General features: G+C 29.7%; 3 protein-coding genes across 3 annotated transcripts; 1 reads left to right on the top strand and 2 right to left on the bottom strand.

Annotated features, from left to right (window-relative positions):
* Positions 1-316: 316 nt before the first annotated feature.
* Positions 317-971, bottom strand: LOC8281613. Its single transcript, XM_002515883.3, has 2 exons — positions 811-971; positions 317-638 (listed from the first exon to the last, which is right to left on the bottom strand). Exons 1-2 carry the CDS (start codon positions 911-913, stop codon positions 514-516), a joined length of 228 nt encoding a protein of 75 aa, XP_002515929.1. The 5' UTR covers positions 914-971; the 3' UTR covers positions 317-513.
* Positions 972-6,994: 6,023 nt separating this feature from the next.
* LOC8281611 (favin) lies at positions 6,995-7,402 on the top strand. The gene has a single exon (XM_015717308.2). It carries the CDS (start codon positions 6,995-6,997, stop codon positions 7,400-7,402), a length of 408 nt encoding a protein of 135 aa, XP_015572794.2.
* Positions 7,403-13,186: 5,784 nt separating this feature from the next.
* LOC8281609 (probable 2-oxoglutarate-dependent dioxygenase AOP1) lies at positions 13,187-14,669 on the bottom strand. The gene is made up of 3 exons (XM_002515879.4): positions 14,202-14,669; positions 13,670-13,991; positions 13,187-13,554 (listed from the first exon to the last, which is right to left on the bottom strand). Exons 1-3 carry the CDS (start codon positions 14,576-14,578, stop codon positions 13,303-13,305), a joined length of 951 nt encoding a protein of 316 aa, XP_002515925.1. The 5' UTR covers positions 14,579-14,669; the 3' UTR covers positions 13,187-13,302.
* Positions 14,670-16,480: the final 1,811 nt, after the last annotated feature.

The raw sequence follows: 16,480 nt of genomic DNA, 5'->3' as shown, positions 1-16,480 counted from the left end.
CTACCATAGTTATAATCGAATAAAATAGGATGAAGTGAAGTTGTTCTCACTGGTTGTTAATTTGTTTAAAGCTATATGTCCTTATAAATATTGAAGAAGAAGAAGAGGGGAAAGAAAAAAAGAAGACAAGTCGAGGAGTTTTAAAGTCAGATGAGGTGGACCCAGCATGATGCCTTATCACATTTATGTCGATTGATTAAATTAATTCTTGTTACCCCACCATCAAATTTAGACCAACATTTTATCAATGCGTCAATTGTAAAAATTAGAAAAGCAGTTTGTGATATTATTAAATTTAAAAAGAAACACAATTAAATTGTAAAAAAGCTTTAAAGATTCTATATTCTTATGCAATTATATCTCTGAATCTTGAGTAGTCATCTTCTATTCTCATAAGTTGCATACAACAAATATTTAGAACCACTCTTTTTATTTTCTTATTGAGACGGTCCTTTTTATTCATCTTGTATATTTAGGTTAAAGCACCTAAAACAGTAGTACTAGCACACAACTTCAAGGAGAACCATTTGTAGACTCAGTTACAATAGGAGAAGCACAGCAACGGCAGCATGAACCTGGGGGTGGAGGAGCGCAACAGACGCAGGCTGGACAAATGGGTGGCCTTGTTTGAAGCAGATCTGCAAAATATGGAGCAAGATGTATGTTCATTTTTAGAACAAAAAATAAAAATAATGGCAGTAATGCACCTACTAATTAATGATTATAAATAGAGCCATCAGTTCAATGGACAACGTTAACTTGTGGAAACCAATAGGTTTAATGAAATTGAAATATGTAGTATTTTTTTACCACGATGATTCAACCGCGCTGCTTCGCTTGGAATTATCGGAGACAGAATCATAGCGAAGACGAGGAAAGTCACAAAAGATGATTTGAGAGAATTAGTTGCCATTTCTTATAATTAATTTGAAGAGTAATATGTATATGATTTGATGATAAAAGGATGGAGATGATGAAGGGTATTTATAGTTTAACTTCAAGGCCTTTTGGGTACAAAATCATTTATCTATCAAACATGGTTAGAGACCTGCAGTATTCTTTGAATTAGGAGTTTGATTTTCCACTGTTTTGAATGTGCAGCTAGCAGCCTAATCTTGAATCTATTAGTATACACCTATGCAATGGCAACTATACAGTAGATAGATGTGGATGCAATACATAATTCAGTAATTGTATTATTAGCCATATTTTACGAAATACCTAGCGGTGGTTGGCCTATATTTTATTTGACCTTTTACTTTTTCGTTCATATACGCCAACCCAATAATAATTACAACATAACCTTTTTTTCTTTTTCTTTTGTTTACTTAACATAATCTCTTGCGTTTCGTCGGAAAATATGCAAATTGTCAATAGTTGAATTTTGGCAAAACCAACTAAGAGAGGCTACTGTTTCGGCCATCAGCCAGTCCCAAAACTATTTTAATGTTTAAAAACAATATGCCATAAAAAAAAAAACAACAGAAAAATAACTTAAGAACTAACAAGAAAAACTTTAGGAAAAACAGAGGAGTTCATAGGAGCATTATTCCAAAAATAAAACATACTTGACCTTTAAACTTTAGTAGCTTCTTTGATTAAAATCAATACCATCCAAGAGTATAGAAATTTAGATGTCAGATTGCAATAATATATTCATGTGGATTCAGAAAAAGATAGTAAACCAATGGATTGTATGGAAGAGTAAATAGTTATAATTTGATGTAGCTTTTTAAATTTTTTTTTATCTAGTCTATGTATATATCTCAATCAAATGATTATTGAAGTTAAAAAAAATTATTTTAATACAAGTAATATAAAGAAAACTTTGATTTTTTGGTCAATTAATTGGGTCAAATAGAGATAATCATTTTGTTTTACAAATTGAAAAATATAATATCTTATTTAACTTGTATCATGCTAATAATTAACCACTATGTTCTTTCTTGTTTTTCACACTGTAATTTAGTTAAAAATAGGACTACAAATGAGCTAAGCCGCTCACGAGCTACTCGAAGCTCAGTTCAGTAAAAGCTCGATCGAGTTCATTTATTAGCATAAACGAATCGATCTCGAACTTTATTTTTGAGCTTGTTTATTAAACGAGCCAAGCTCAAGCTCAATATTGCTTAGTTCATCTAAGCTCGCGAGCTGGCTCGTTTAAGGAGTTCGCGAGTTGGCTTATACATTAGCTCAATAAATAAATAAATAAATAATATTATTTTAATTAAAAAATAAAAATAAATAAATAGATTGTAAGAACTATCTTATATTCCATTAAAGTAACAATATATACTAACAAATTAGATTTTAATTTTAAATATCTTAATTGAATAATTTTAGTGTTACTTAAGCAAGTGCTAGTTTAATAACATTATTTATTAAGTTGCCTTTTAATTATATACATTTAATTATTTTTAATGTCTTATCAATTTATTTTTTGTTATCAATTAATTTTAGTAGAATAATAAAATAAAAGCTATGTATGAAAATCATATAGTTTTATATATAATATAGTTAATTTAAATCAACATAAATTACGTAGTTTTTGTATTAAATAAACAAGTATATATTATGTAAATGCTTAAAGATATTCTTATAAAAGTATGTAATTTTAGCGTTAATAAACAAACATATATTATTTAAATACTTAAAGATATTTAAAAATTATAGTTTATATATTTATAAATTAACGAAGCATGAGTAAATATTTTTACAATATGCTTAATGTAAAGCTTATAAATAGAGTAAGAATTTTATAAATTAACATAAAAGATATTGTAGTCTAATTGTTAAAGGAAAGGTACTGGAGTAATAATTGTAATAAAATAATATGAGTAAATATTTTTGTAATATGCTTAATGTGAAGCTTATGAAGTTAGGTTCAACTCGTTTGCAACCCTAGTTCTGACCGAATTATAAATAGATTTAAAATGAGTTTGAGATAGAATTCTATAAAATTTGTTGAACTGTTTTTTTTTTTTATTAAGAACTTGATTTTAATTATTTTAGTTTTTGAATTTAATTTAATTATCTTTTAATTTCTGAATTTATGTGCATATTTTACTTTTGTATATAATTTATTTATAATTATAAAATTTACAACTACATATTTAGTAAAATCGAGCTTGCTTAACGAGCTTGAAATCAAGTAAAATCCAAGCTTAGCTCGTTTATATAAACATCGAGTTAATAACGAGTTTAGCTCATTTATATGTAGTATTGAGTTATTTACGAGCCGGGCTCGAACATATCAAAATTACAATAAGCCAAGCTCGAAACTTATTTCAAATTTAAATACTTAGGAACTTTAAGGTACTTCTTGGATTTAAAGGTTGCTAAGTCACACACCAGTGTTTCTATTTCACAGAAAAAATATACTTTAGAACTACTTCAAGGGTGTGGGCAGTTAGCGACTAAGCCTAACAGTATACCTATAAAGGTTAATCATTGTATGGTGCATAATGGTCAACACTTATAGAGTGATTTTTTTGTCTACAGGAAGCTAGTTGGACAGTTAATGTATTTAACCTTGACCAGACTGGATATTACCTACGCTGTGCATGTACTTACACAGTTCATGCACAAGCTCTCTAAATTGCATCTCACAGCAACATTCAAGGTTTTCAAATATTTGAAACAAGCTCCTGGACAAGAAACTTTCTTCTCTAGTGATTCAAAATTACAGCTTAATACTTATACTGCTAGTGACTGGGCATCCTACAAAGAGCTAGAAAATCTTTGACAAGATTTTGTATTTTCATTGGGGACTCATTGGTTAGTTGGAGATCGAAGAAACAAAACATTGTTTCTAGGAGTTCTGCAAAAGCAAAATATAGGGCCATGGCGTCAACAGTAAGTGAAATCATGTGGTTGCTTTATCTGTCGAAAGATCTCGGCGTAGATTATACATAAGCTGCAAAGTTATATTGTGACAATAAAGTTGCCTTACATATAGTGAAGAATCCTGTTTTTCACGAAAGAACGAAGTATATTGAGTTGGATTGTCATTATGTGAGAGATCATATAGCGCAAGGCCAACATTCAAACTGAATATATGAGAGCCTAAATCCTTGCATCCTATATAGTTCAATTACTTACTCAGCAAATTGAACATTCATAATATATATGTTCAACTTGAGGGGAGTCTTGACAGTTAGCTAAAAATTACAGGATAGTATCTTTGTAAATACAGTAGCTAAAATGGCTAATAATAGTTATGCCAGCTATAGTTAGTTATAGCCTAGGCAATACAATAGGGTTTTCTTTGCTTTATATACTTGTCATGCAAGTAGCGTGAGTTAGCCTTTGATTTTTAGTTAATAAAATTCTTGGAGTTTTCTTCTTCATTTTGTATCAGAATGACTTCCTCGCAATTCATCAACGAGTGGTGGAAAGAAACTTGAAAATATACGTCCTTAGGATGTTCTTTGATACTTTTTTAGAATAAGAGATTAATTAGGGGGCAGAAAAACTGAACTTGACTCCAAAAGCAGGTTTGTCTCTTGTTTGGATTAATGACAATAAGTGGAGTCTTGCATAAAGAAAACCAAGGTTAATGCTTTTCAAGACCTTGCTTTTTAGAATTGACGAGCGGCAGGATTAAAATTTGGCAGGTACAAAAAGACACCTTAATAATTCAATATATTTATATGATCATGACAATACATATAAATAGCTTTTTCACCATTATGTCTAAATGTGTTAATTGCAATTATGATCCATTTATCAATGTTTATTCTTTTTTTTTTAATTTGGTTTAATTGTAAACAAGTACAATCCTTACAATAGATAGGATACTTTATTTCTGGAATAAGGTTAAAAATAGTAACTATTACATGCCAAATGTAGCAAAGAAGCACTGAAAGGGATAATCACTACTCCTTTGATTCATTTATTGAGACATTTGTTTCTTTTTATTATAAGATTTAACTATTCGTATTAGTGTTCTACGCATGCATGAGCATGAATCAGTATCATGGAGACCCAGTGTCAGGAACAGGAGTAGCACAGCAGTCGCAGCACTGGCCTGGTGGTGGTGGTGAGCAACAGACACAAGCCGGACAGAAAATGGGTTCATTTGTTTGAAGCAAATCTGGAAGATACAAATTAAGACGGTACCAATTATTAACGTATACGGTTAGTAACTGCATGCTAGACAATTGTTTATATTCTAAATATGAATGGGTAGTAATTTACCTCGCTGATTCATTCGAGCTGCTTCGCTCGGAATCATTGGAGACAATACCATGGCGAAGATGAAGAGAGTCACCAAAAAAGACTTGAGAGAACTACTTGCCATTGCTTAATAACTTGGAAGAGTAAATATGATTTAATGATATGAGGATGCATGTCTGAATGAGGGTTTATATAGGAATAGGGTTTAGACATTTAGCCAGGTTACATCATCAATGGTTACAATATATATGCTTGCAGTTTTATTTGAATAAAAACTTTGATTTTTCACCCTTGGGGACGCATGTTGGTCTTATCAAAAACTTTAAGCAGATTTATATGATACTATTTTGATTATATTTTATGCAAAGGAGGAGGCTTTTAAAGCCAAAAGAACAAAAGGCAAAATAGAAACACACAAAGAAACAGAGCAACGAACACTCCTACTCCAAGCCACACCCACACAATCACTGGACAGCAGCTGATGAAATTAAAAGTTGATTCAAACAATGAATTTTGATTTACTGATATTAGAATCATCTTTAAGGATATAAAAAGAGAAAATGATATTAAAATTTAAAAAATTAACGAGTATAATAAATCTTTTGAAAAATCGAAATTTAATTAGTCAAGAATCTTTCATCACCTCCCGGTTGTCAATTAACCTCCCAAAGGTTTGATAACTTTACAAGCCAAGGATACCAAGTCTTGGAGATCTAATTTTATCCAGTTGTTGAATGTATGTTTTTTGAAGTCAAAACTTTGACATTAAGATGGCCTGACCTCTCAAAATATAAGCCATACGTTAATATTTTAAAAAACATTATGTACATTCGGTCCAAATGGTTTGTGATTTTGATTTCTATTCTATCACTCAAAACTTGATTCTTCTGATCAACATATAAAATCATCTGAATTCAAGGAAAGTGAACATAACCTTTGAAATGTTAAAATGCTTATTGCTATAAAAAAATTCAAATCTCAACGTATTTTGATCATTATGTTCAATTCTTTTAACTTTGATAAATTCATCCAAAATTACAAATGTTTTGACAATTTTAAACAATTACTTATATCGGTTAAATGACATGAAACACATACTAGCATTAATTTTTAAAATGCAACAGGTTCATATGATGTTTCATTTGTCACCTTGTAAATAATATTATTATTTTAATCTATAGTTAAATGAAGTTTAAATTTGTACATCAAACATTAGTAAAATCAAAATTTAACCATTTTTGATCCAGTTATAAAAAAAATGATTTTAAGTTTAATGATATGTTGATATAATTATTTAATTTGGATTATAAAAATTAACCCAATTCAACACTAACATCAAATATATAAAATATGTTAGTCAATTTTGATCGGTCTCGTTAATTGACTAAAATTACTAAAACATTTGTAAATTTAGATAGATTTATCAAAATTAAGAAATTTGAATATAATGGTTTAAAAGGTGTAAATTGCATAGCTGGTATCAAATCTTTGGACAATATATCAAATTGATACCAAAACTTTAATTTAAATCACATTGGTACCAAAACTACGAAAAAATATATCAATTTAGGATAGCTATCCAATTTCCGGCCAATGGATGCTGACGTGGCAATCTAATGAGGTATATTCAGTTTGATTCTGCCCTCGGTGTATGCCACGTCAATAAAAATAGCTTACTTAGCCAACGGGTCCCATTCCCTAACTTTTTCCAAATTAAATCCTAATTGAACCCCAATTGAGCCCTAAAATCCCCAAATCCATATGTCTTTCTGCTCATTCATCATCCTACTTTCAACGGTGTTTGCTTTCCATCTCAATGTCCAAACAGAAAGAACTTCTTTCAACTTCACTGAATCCACCCAAACTATGTCCCATATCGTGTTCGAAGGAGACTAGTCGAGCAATTAAACTAACTAAATCCTTTGATGATTTGAATTCTAATGGCAGCGTTGGTCGTGCAACATATTTCAAACTAATCCATCTCTGGGACAAAGACTTTGGTAATGTTTCAGACTTCACTACTTATTTTTCTTTCGCTATCAACTCCAAAGGTAATGAGAGCAGAGGCAATGGATTTGCATTCTTCCTTGCTAACAATGGCTCCAAAGTCCAGGCTTTATCAAAAAATGGATGTCTTGGTCTTTCAAATGCAACCGATGTGCATCCATTTGTTACTGTGGAATTTGACACAGGATATAGTCCTAAATGGGACCCGAGTGATTGAGAGGAGCATATAGGTATTGATGTCAACTCATTTGTCTCTGCCAAACTCACAAACTGGACTTTCAATAATGTTGAAAATGAGGAAAAGTTCAAGCTTGGATTGAATATAATTCCTGTTCAAAGAAATTAAGTGTTAATGTAAGTAATGGTTATGAAGGAAATAACCAAGGGAAATATTGGTATAACCTTGACCACACTGTAGATTTTAAAAAAAATTTATCGGACTAGTTACAGTTGGCTTTTTAGCAGCCGCTACCATAGATTTGTTTGAGGAGCATGAGATTTACTCTTGGAAATTTAACTCAACCTTACAACTTGATGAAAAGAAAAAGTCAACCCCTAAAGGTTGGCTATGGCCTCTCTTGGGTACTAATGGCGTATGGATTTTGGTTGCAGTGGTTCTGAGTTTGGTTTATTTTAGCCACTAGAGGAAGAAAACGAAAAGACAACAGAGAGAAGGTAGCAGGCTAACGTCATTCACAAAAAAGGAATTTGAGAACAAGATTAGACCGAGGAGTTTTTCATACGAGGAACTAGTTGTTGCAACAAGATACGGGGTAAATTTGGGGATTTTGCAACAAAATACAGAGTTTTTCATATGATTCTACTGCTGCTATTGCTTTCTGTCTCCAACCATGTCTCTTGTTAATGCTTCTCTTGAATTTGGGGATTTTAAGGTTCAATTATAATTTGGGAGAAGTTAGGGAATGGAACACGCTGGCTGAGTAAGCTATTTTTATTGATGTGGCACACGCTGAGGGAAAAACCAAATGGAATATACCTCCTCAAATTGTCATGTGAGCATCCATTGACCGAAAATTAGATAGTTGTCTACTTTTTTATAGTTCTGGTACTAATGTGATTCAAATTAAAGTCTTAGTATCAATTTAATATACTATCTAAAGGTTTGATACTAGCTAGGTAATTTACCCGATTTAAAAGACTATAAAAGTTTGGATTTTTATACTACTAATAATAATAACAATAACTCTCCATGAGAGCCTCCTCATGTATGATTAGACTTGTTCATGGGCCTGAGTACCCGCCCGGCCCGCCCAGGCCCGCACTCTTCGGGCCGGGCTTGGACAATAATTTTTGTGTACAAGCTCGGCCCGGCCCGAACCCATAAAAAGCCCGAATTTTTAGAGCCGGGCTTGGAATTTCCATAAAAACCCAAGTCTGGCCCGGCCCGGCCCGATGTTTAGTTTAATTAGAAAAAAAAAATATCATACCTAGCATTTGAACTTATGACCTTTAACTTATAATTAAGTGCTACTTACCACTTAGCTACCTATTATTTTTGTTTATAATTTTATTGTTATTAATAATATATTTAAATAAAACTCAACTCAAGCCCGACCCGAACCCGCATAGCCCGACCCGTATTTATAGGTTTAACAATTGGTCGGGCCAGGCTGGGCCGGGTTTTTTGAAAAAAATTCATGCTCGGGCTTGTCCTGAGAGATATTAAAAAATTTCCGGGCTTGGACGGACTCGGACTTATTCAAAATAAAGTCAAGCCCGGTCAGGTCCGGCCCGAGCCCGCCCAGACCCGGCCCATGAACAGGTCTATGTATGATGTTCTTGAATTGGCATATGATAGCTATTTCGTATGTGAGCGCAATAAAAATAAAAATAAAGAAAAGAAAAGAGATGCCTTTATTCCGAGTAAAGAATCAATGCTACAAGTTTTAGTCCTAATTATAAACTGAAGACTGCAAATCTCCAGTTGCACTTGATTGGGATGCCTGATCTGTTAATCTTGAACAAGTTATTTATTCTTCCATATAATATTTGGTGACAACTTAATAAGACCGCTGCTAATTACCATCTGTTGTGTGTTATTTCTTCTGCACGTTAAGTATACAGAGAGCAATAACATCTTTTGACGACAGAGGCCAATAAATCAATTTGCTTATGTATATATGACATCACAGGTTGAAATACATACTACGATATTTCCAAAGGAGAAAGCATCTTGGATTGCACAACCTTAACTAACACTGCATGCAATTTTAATTTATAAAAATTAGAAATTTTAGTATTTTAATTAATATTATTGTTTTTAATATTTTTTTACTAAAATATTCTTAGTAAATTCTTAATATACAGATAAGTTTTTTAATATATTTCACAAAAATCTAAAAATTAATGAATTTGCCAACTTATTTATAATTGATGATGTTCAAATAAAAAGAAATATGTTCAAATTAACATTTCTATTTTACTCTCTATTATATATCATAAATTATTTAACTCTTTATTTTTATCTATTTTAAAAATTATTCATGTTCCAATAAAGTTCTTATCTTTATTTTATATAATAATTCATTAAAAAAGAAAGAGTAAGGAAAGAAATTGAAAACTAAGAAAATATTATTTTTTACTCATATATTTTTTGGTGAAGTATTTGGTCTCGAAAATTTTAAAAAATGAGCGGTGAGTTAAAACTTGTTTTTTGAAAAAGAAAAAAAAAACAAATAAAGTTAAGAGCCTCTTAAAAGGGATTTCACTTCTTATTTTAAGAATTAAAGAGAAGTTAAAAGCTTGTAGGGATACTGTTATATAAAGCATATGATGCAATTCTAAATGATTGAGAAATAATAAAAAAAAACATTTATTTAAATAAAAACCAGTACTTGGAACCGATACTATTATATCTCATACCATAAAGTATCTTACAGAAATGAAATATATAAATATATATTTATATGCCAACTGGACCAAGAGACTCTTATTACTCCGCTAATTACTTATTCAGGTCTCAGAAGCATCTTAAGAATGCAAACTAGGGAGAGCCCTTAGTAGCCGGGGCGACAGTAGAAATAGCACTTCCGCCACGGCACTTGCAGCAGGAACCTGGTGGTGGAGGTGCCGCACAAAGACAAGCTGGGCAATATTTAGGCCTGAATCCACCAAGGCCTGCAAGGTATAATTATACATTGAACATATTTTTAAACTATTTTTGTGTGCAAAAAAAGTGTGATTCGGTTTTACCTGGATCAATTGTGCGTGCATCACCTGGTAGCATCAAAGAAACTGCCATGGCAAAAATGAGAATGGTCACCAGAGTAAACCTTGAAGAATTACCTGCCATTGCTCTATTGCAAGGGAAGAAAGAGAAGTCCTATTTCGAAGCTGCGGGTAACAGTACAGATGCAATTCAGCAAAAAGATATTAGATGATTATATAGTGTTATGAAGGTATATCCTTAAGCCACGTTATTGCATACGGTTCTTATCACGTTTCTCATTGACTTCTGCTTTTGATGTTTACTTCTAAGTCCAGATAGCAACCACCGCCAACATTAATGCTAACAATAAACTTTGGAAAGTTTTGACTCTTTTTCCTAAATAAATAAAAGAAAAATATTTTCCATTTAGAGTGGCTCACTCAGATGGACCACTAAAGTAACGGTCTAAAATTATATAATTGTAAAATCCCTTAATTTATAAATATTTCATATATACCATATAGTAAAATGAAATTAAAATTAAAAAAACTAATTCAGATTTTAAAATATAACTTAACAGAAAAACCTACATAATAGAAAAAAAAAAACATAAAAGTAAGTATACAAAATTTAATATGAAAGTTAAAAAAAAATTAGGAAAAATTACTACTACCCCCTAAGGCATATGCCAAAATTTACAAATCCAACCCTATATTTTTAAAAGTAAATTAGTACCTTCATTCTTTAACGTTTGTTTCTGTTAACTATTATTTTATTATGTCTATTTTTTTTTGTTAGCAACTAGTCAAAAGGTTTAATTGATTAAAAAAAAATTCAATCTACTCTTTGAACTTATTATTAAATATCAAAATCGTTTAAAATCAAATTTTTATTAAATTAATTATTTTAAAATAATATAAGTATCAAACTCATTCATAATAATATAATTTTATTTTTAGTATATTATTTATAATTATGATCCCTTAACATAATTTTTTTAAAGATAAAATATAAAGTTTTAATACTGATTTCACATTTAAGCATAATAGGTCATGTAAACTTTTGTAGTTGAAGCATACTAAGTAATCAAATGGACATAATATTACTTTGAGGATCTAATTGACATATAATAATTTATGACACATTTATACTCAAATCTAATTACTCGAAAACATTGGTAATTATCAAGTTAGACAATTTGAGCATACATGAAATCCAACTTATATAATGAGCATAAAAAAATAAGAGAGCATAATTTAGAATAAAATGTTTCAATCTTAAAAAATTTCTTAATCATGATATGCATTCTAATATTGATAGTTTTGATATGTTTTCGAATACAAAAGTTCTAAAAGAAGTTGCAAAAATAAAAATTAGTAATCTATTGGAATACTTAATCTAATAAAATAACTATAACTTTTTTAGATTGTTTTATTGCATATAATATTACTTAAAATATCTATAATAATTGCATCTATAAAATAAGTTTTTTAAAATTAAAAATTATTACAAACAATATCTCAATATAAAAATTTTATTTTTGGAAAATGATTTATTGATTAAATCTGAATAAAAAATTTTAATTAGTAGTTTTATATCCAGAAAGCAAGAAATAAATTTATAATTTAATCTAATTCAATTTTTTATTTTTAAAATGGAAAAAGGCCTTAGCTTTCATAAGAAGAAATTTCACAGAGCCTTGCTTTAAAAAAAATGATTTATTTTTATGGTTAAAAATGTTTTTTTTTTCTAAATTTTATTTATATAGTTTCTTATCCAAAATTTCATTGAAAAAGAATATTAAAAATATACTTAAAGATATCCGAAGAATATTATTTTTAATCTACATTATGGTGAGTTTAATTATTATTTTATATATTTATTTAATTTTTTCCAAAAAAATGATACTAAAAGTATACCTAAAAAATATTAAAAGTTTATTATTTTAACTTATATTATTGAAAAAAATTTCTTTTAGAATTTCGTCCGAAAAAATATATTAAAAATATACCTAAAAGGATACTCAAAAGATTTAATTTTTAGTTTTTATTATTCTGAATTCAGATTTTATTTAATACCTTTTTTTTATTTTTTTATAATTTCATAAAAAAAAATACTAAAAATCTATCTAAAAAATACGAAAAGTTTAATATTTTAACTTGTATTATTATGATTCTCTTTTAGAATTTTATTTGGAAAAAGTACTAAAAATATATTTATAAGACACTGAAAAATATTTTTTTTGACTTAGTGTTTCAAAAATATAATATAATTTAAATTTAAAATAAAACAAGAAAATTATTTAAAAGTAATATATTAAAGAAATACAAATAAAATATTAAAAAGATAGCATTGTGCAGTTCTAAAAAGACCATATGAATAAAAAAAAAAATTGAAAAAATCATTAGAAAAAGTTAACAGTAAAAGTAAATGCATCCCATTTCTGGTATATTTGGAAAACACCCTTTCTATAACTTGCCTAAGCCCACAAATGGTAAGCCACCCCTCATTCCAGTAGCTCCCCATTAGTTTAAGAGTATTATTAGAGGACGTCCCACACTGTTAAAATTAAAGTTCATTAAGAGTAAGTCTTCAAGTTTTGCTGTTTTATTGGTGTCTGTTAAGACATTGTTTTCTTTTGGATAGGATTCCGGCAGAATAACCATTTAGGAAATGCACAAATACATATTGGTTTTATGGTTTATTTTAGTTTGCAAAGACCTATAAGTACATCTTACAACTCTGCTCACACAGTTTGATTGTGGTGCCATAACAAAGTCCTGTAACACCTTACCCTTGTTTCAATTTAAATTTAATGGCTCAATAAGAATATAAATAAAATGTTAAACATTGCAATCAAAATAGTATGGCACATTAATTATAATGGGCCATATTACGTTCCACTTTTAATGAATTACAGAAGTGGGTAGATAAAACCTCCAAACATATCAGGCACCAAAGTAATTCTTTAGAGGAGGAACAGAAATTATCTTGCTATTATCTGCAAAACGGCGCTTAAGGTATTCACTGTAATCAAAAGGATTATATTGCAAGGGATGGTCTTCGTCCACTAGTTCTTCTAAGGCCTTTATGATGTAGCCTTCTTTCGGGACTGAGAAGAACACAGCAGAGTACCTTGGCTCGCTTCCAGCCATCATAACACGATGGAATGGACTATAAAGTCTACCATTTGTCCACGCCTGCAAAATATAAGCAATAATTGAGTATCGTTTAGTCCTGTTATGTTGCAAGAAAGCGGGTGTTCAATAGTTATTAAATTCTCGAAGTGAAAACATAACTGAACATTCCGCTTACTTTGAGAGATTCCCCAAATAGGATAACAAGAGAATTTGGTGAAAATTTCACAGGGATCCAGTCTCCATTTCTTGTTTGTATCTCTAGCCCATCAACCTGATTTTGGTAGAATATGGTTAATGTATTCTTGTCAGTGTGAGCTCTTAGCCCTGTTTTTTTCTCAGTAGTTTGGGGTGTTTGGTATTTGGCAACCCTGAGAAAATAGTATGTGGACTTCATATGCTCCTCTAAATATTTCTCAACTCCCAAGCTCTCCACAATCATCCTCCTTATTATTTGATCTAATTCCAGAACTGGCTCAGAAAATGAATGTAGAATTTTGCTGCCAGGAAAAAAAAAATTGTCGATTAATATTTATAACTCGATCAATCAAGTTAGCAGGAACATGAACAGGAGTCGAAATAATTCAGTTTTGGCTTTGTGGTACAAGTTGGAATTCAAGCCAATGCTCAACTAACCAAAAAAACAAAAAACAAAAAAGAAAGAAAGAAAATTTAAGATGATAAACTAAACAGAAAATAAATTCACAAACCTAACTTTTACGTTTCCTTCAGGCCATAAGACATTAATGAAGTTTTCAACCTTTTCATAGATGTCAGGTTCTACAATTCCCAGGCTCTCATATAGTGAGACTGCCGAAGAAGATGATCCAAGATAACCATGGAATGGTTTTTCAGAAACATTGCACTTTTTTGTTTCCAAAGGCAATTGAAACAGCTCTTCCAATGCTCCATTTGTTGCCTTTTGAATCTCTTCAGGAATTTTATTGAACAAAGCCTGGAAGCAACCATACTCCTCAGCAGCTTTTCTAACTTGGGATTTCACCAAATCCCATGTAGCGGTTCCTGGCCTCAGGTCTGAGTTAGAAAAATCTATCATTGGAAGGCTAAGAAAGTTTTCAGAGTCCATTTTGTTTTGCCACTCTTTTAGTTGAATGAATGAATGTGCAAGAAAATACTGATTGAAAGGAATTAAAATGTCTGAACAAGACAGCCTAACTGCAAAGACTTGACAGAAATTTTATATTTGAATTATGTTGGATTATAGGAATTAAGAATGTTATGATTACATCTAATGCTGTATTTCATTATATAATGACAAATATACGATGACGACATTTTGTTTTCTCACAAGTACTGTTATGCTTCAAAGTATCGATGATGGATATGGGGACCTTAGGGCAATATGCAGTTGTCACATAGGCATCATTAATAATGATAAAAATAATGGTTATTAGTATAAATTAGGTTTCTTCATCTCACATTATTGTTTTCTTAGAATGACACATTATTGTACTTAAAATAGTGTCCACAAAATCTTTTAATTTATTTATTTTGTCAGCTTATACTAAAAAATATTATAAATTTACTGTCAATGTTATATAAAAGAATTTTTTGTAATCGTAAAATATATTATTAAATTATAAAATGATAATTTTTTTTATATTTTTTCGTAAATTATATTAATTTTTTTATAAGTGTTATTAATTGCGAAAATATTATTACTTTTATGAAATTTAATGATTTACGCAATGATTGAAAAATGTATAGAAAAACTAATAAAATTTAGAAAAAATATTAAATTTTTCATAATCACAAAATATATTACTAAATTACGAAAAATGACAATCTTTTTTATATTTTCTTCAAATTATACTAATTTTTCGTAAGTGTTACTAGTTGCGAAAAAATAAATGATATTACAAAAAAAGATAACTTTAATGAAATTTAATGATTTATAAAAAAATTGGTAAATTTATGAAAAATATTATATTTTTCTGTAATCGTGAAATTTATTGTTAAATTATAAAAAATAACAATCATTTTCATATATTTTTATAAATTAGACTAATTTTTATATTTTTTAAAGGTATATAAAATTTTAAAATTATCTTATATTACTTTAGAAAATTCCATTTTAATTGGTTATCTGTAATTACATGTTATCAATTTTCTTTTAAAAAAAATTATATTTTATTGATGGATTAAGATAAAATATATTATACCATAAAAAAAAAAGTTTTATTGGTTAATGGGAACATACTAGTTGTTACCCATTGGAATCAATTAACTAATAATTGTGGAAAAATATGAACCTGATAGAGCAAAATCATAGCTAATAATTTGAGAAAATAAAGATAAAGAAAAACAAAATACACAATAGAACACACAGATATACGTGGAAAATCCCTAAACAAATTAGGGTAAAAACCACGGGCAATGATAGAAGAATTTTATTATAAGAAAAAATAATAGGAGTTACAAACTCTTTATTTATAAAGGAGAAAACATTAAAATTCTCTCTTTATAATAGGAGAAAAATAATTGCTTAACTCTCTAATATTTTTCTCTTATTTTGGGATACTTTAATAACAAGGTGAAGCCTCTATTATATAGGCTTGGAAAGTACCTCCACATTGTTAACTTAGCAATGTGGGAGAAAATGCTCCTCAAATATCAACAATCTCCCACTTGAAGATTTGATTGAGGATCAATCAGATCTTCACACCGTTCTTTCTTCATTGCCTTTCCATGCTGCTTATACTTTTATCAGGCCACTAGAGGATTGACACCAAATAAATTTGTCAGTGTTAACTGCCTTCGTCAAAAAATCTGCTAGGTTGTCTTTAGTATGAATTTCGCATATCCACGTTGCCCTCTTCCACTTTTTCACGAACGGTGATCTTGGACTCGTATGTGCTTTGACTTTGAATGAAAAGCTGGATTCCTTGCGAGATGCAAGGCACTCTGACTATCACAAAACAGAGGAATATGCTCTTGTTTGTGCCCGAGTTCCTCCATCATCATTTTC

The sequence above is a fragment of the Ricinus communis genome, chromosome 8 (assembly GCF_019578655.1).
Source record: "Ricinus communis isolate WT05 ecotype wild-type chromosome 8, ASM1957865v1, whole genome shotgun sequence".
In the NCBI taxonomy this organism is placed as follows: domain Eukaryota; kingdom Viridiplantae; phylum Streptophyta; class Magnoliopsida; order Malpighiales; family Euphorbiaceae; genus Ricinus; species Ricinus communis.
The sequence above is the reverse complement of the archived record's forward strand: the minus strand, read 5'-3'. Positions and strand labels throughout refer to the sequence as shown.

Coding starts and splice junctions, on each gene's coding strand:
- LOC8281611 (XM_015717308.2), top strand. CDS start 6,995: ATGTCCAAACAGAAAGAACTTCTTTCAACTTCACTGAATCCACCCAAA.
- LOC8281613 (XM_002515883.3), bottom strand. CDS start 913: ATGGCAACTAATTCTCTCAAATCATCTTTTGTGACTTTCCTCGTCTTC. Junction 639..810: donor AGCGCGGTTGAATCATCGTG/GTAAAAAAATAC, acceptor CATATTTTGCAG/ATCTGCTTCAAACAAGGCCA.
- LOC8281609 (XM_002515879.4), bottom strand. CDS start 14,578: ATGGACTCTGAAAACTTTCTTAGCCTTCCAATGATAGATTTTTCTAAC. Junction 13,992..14,201: donor GAAGGAAACGTAAAAGTTAG/GTTTGTGAATTT, acceptor TTTTCCTGGCAG/CAAAATTCTACATTCATTTT. Junction 13,555..13,669: donor TATTTGGGGAATCTCTCAAA/GTAAGCGGAATG, acceptor TATATTTTGCAG/GCGTGGACAAATGGTAGACT.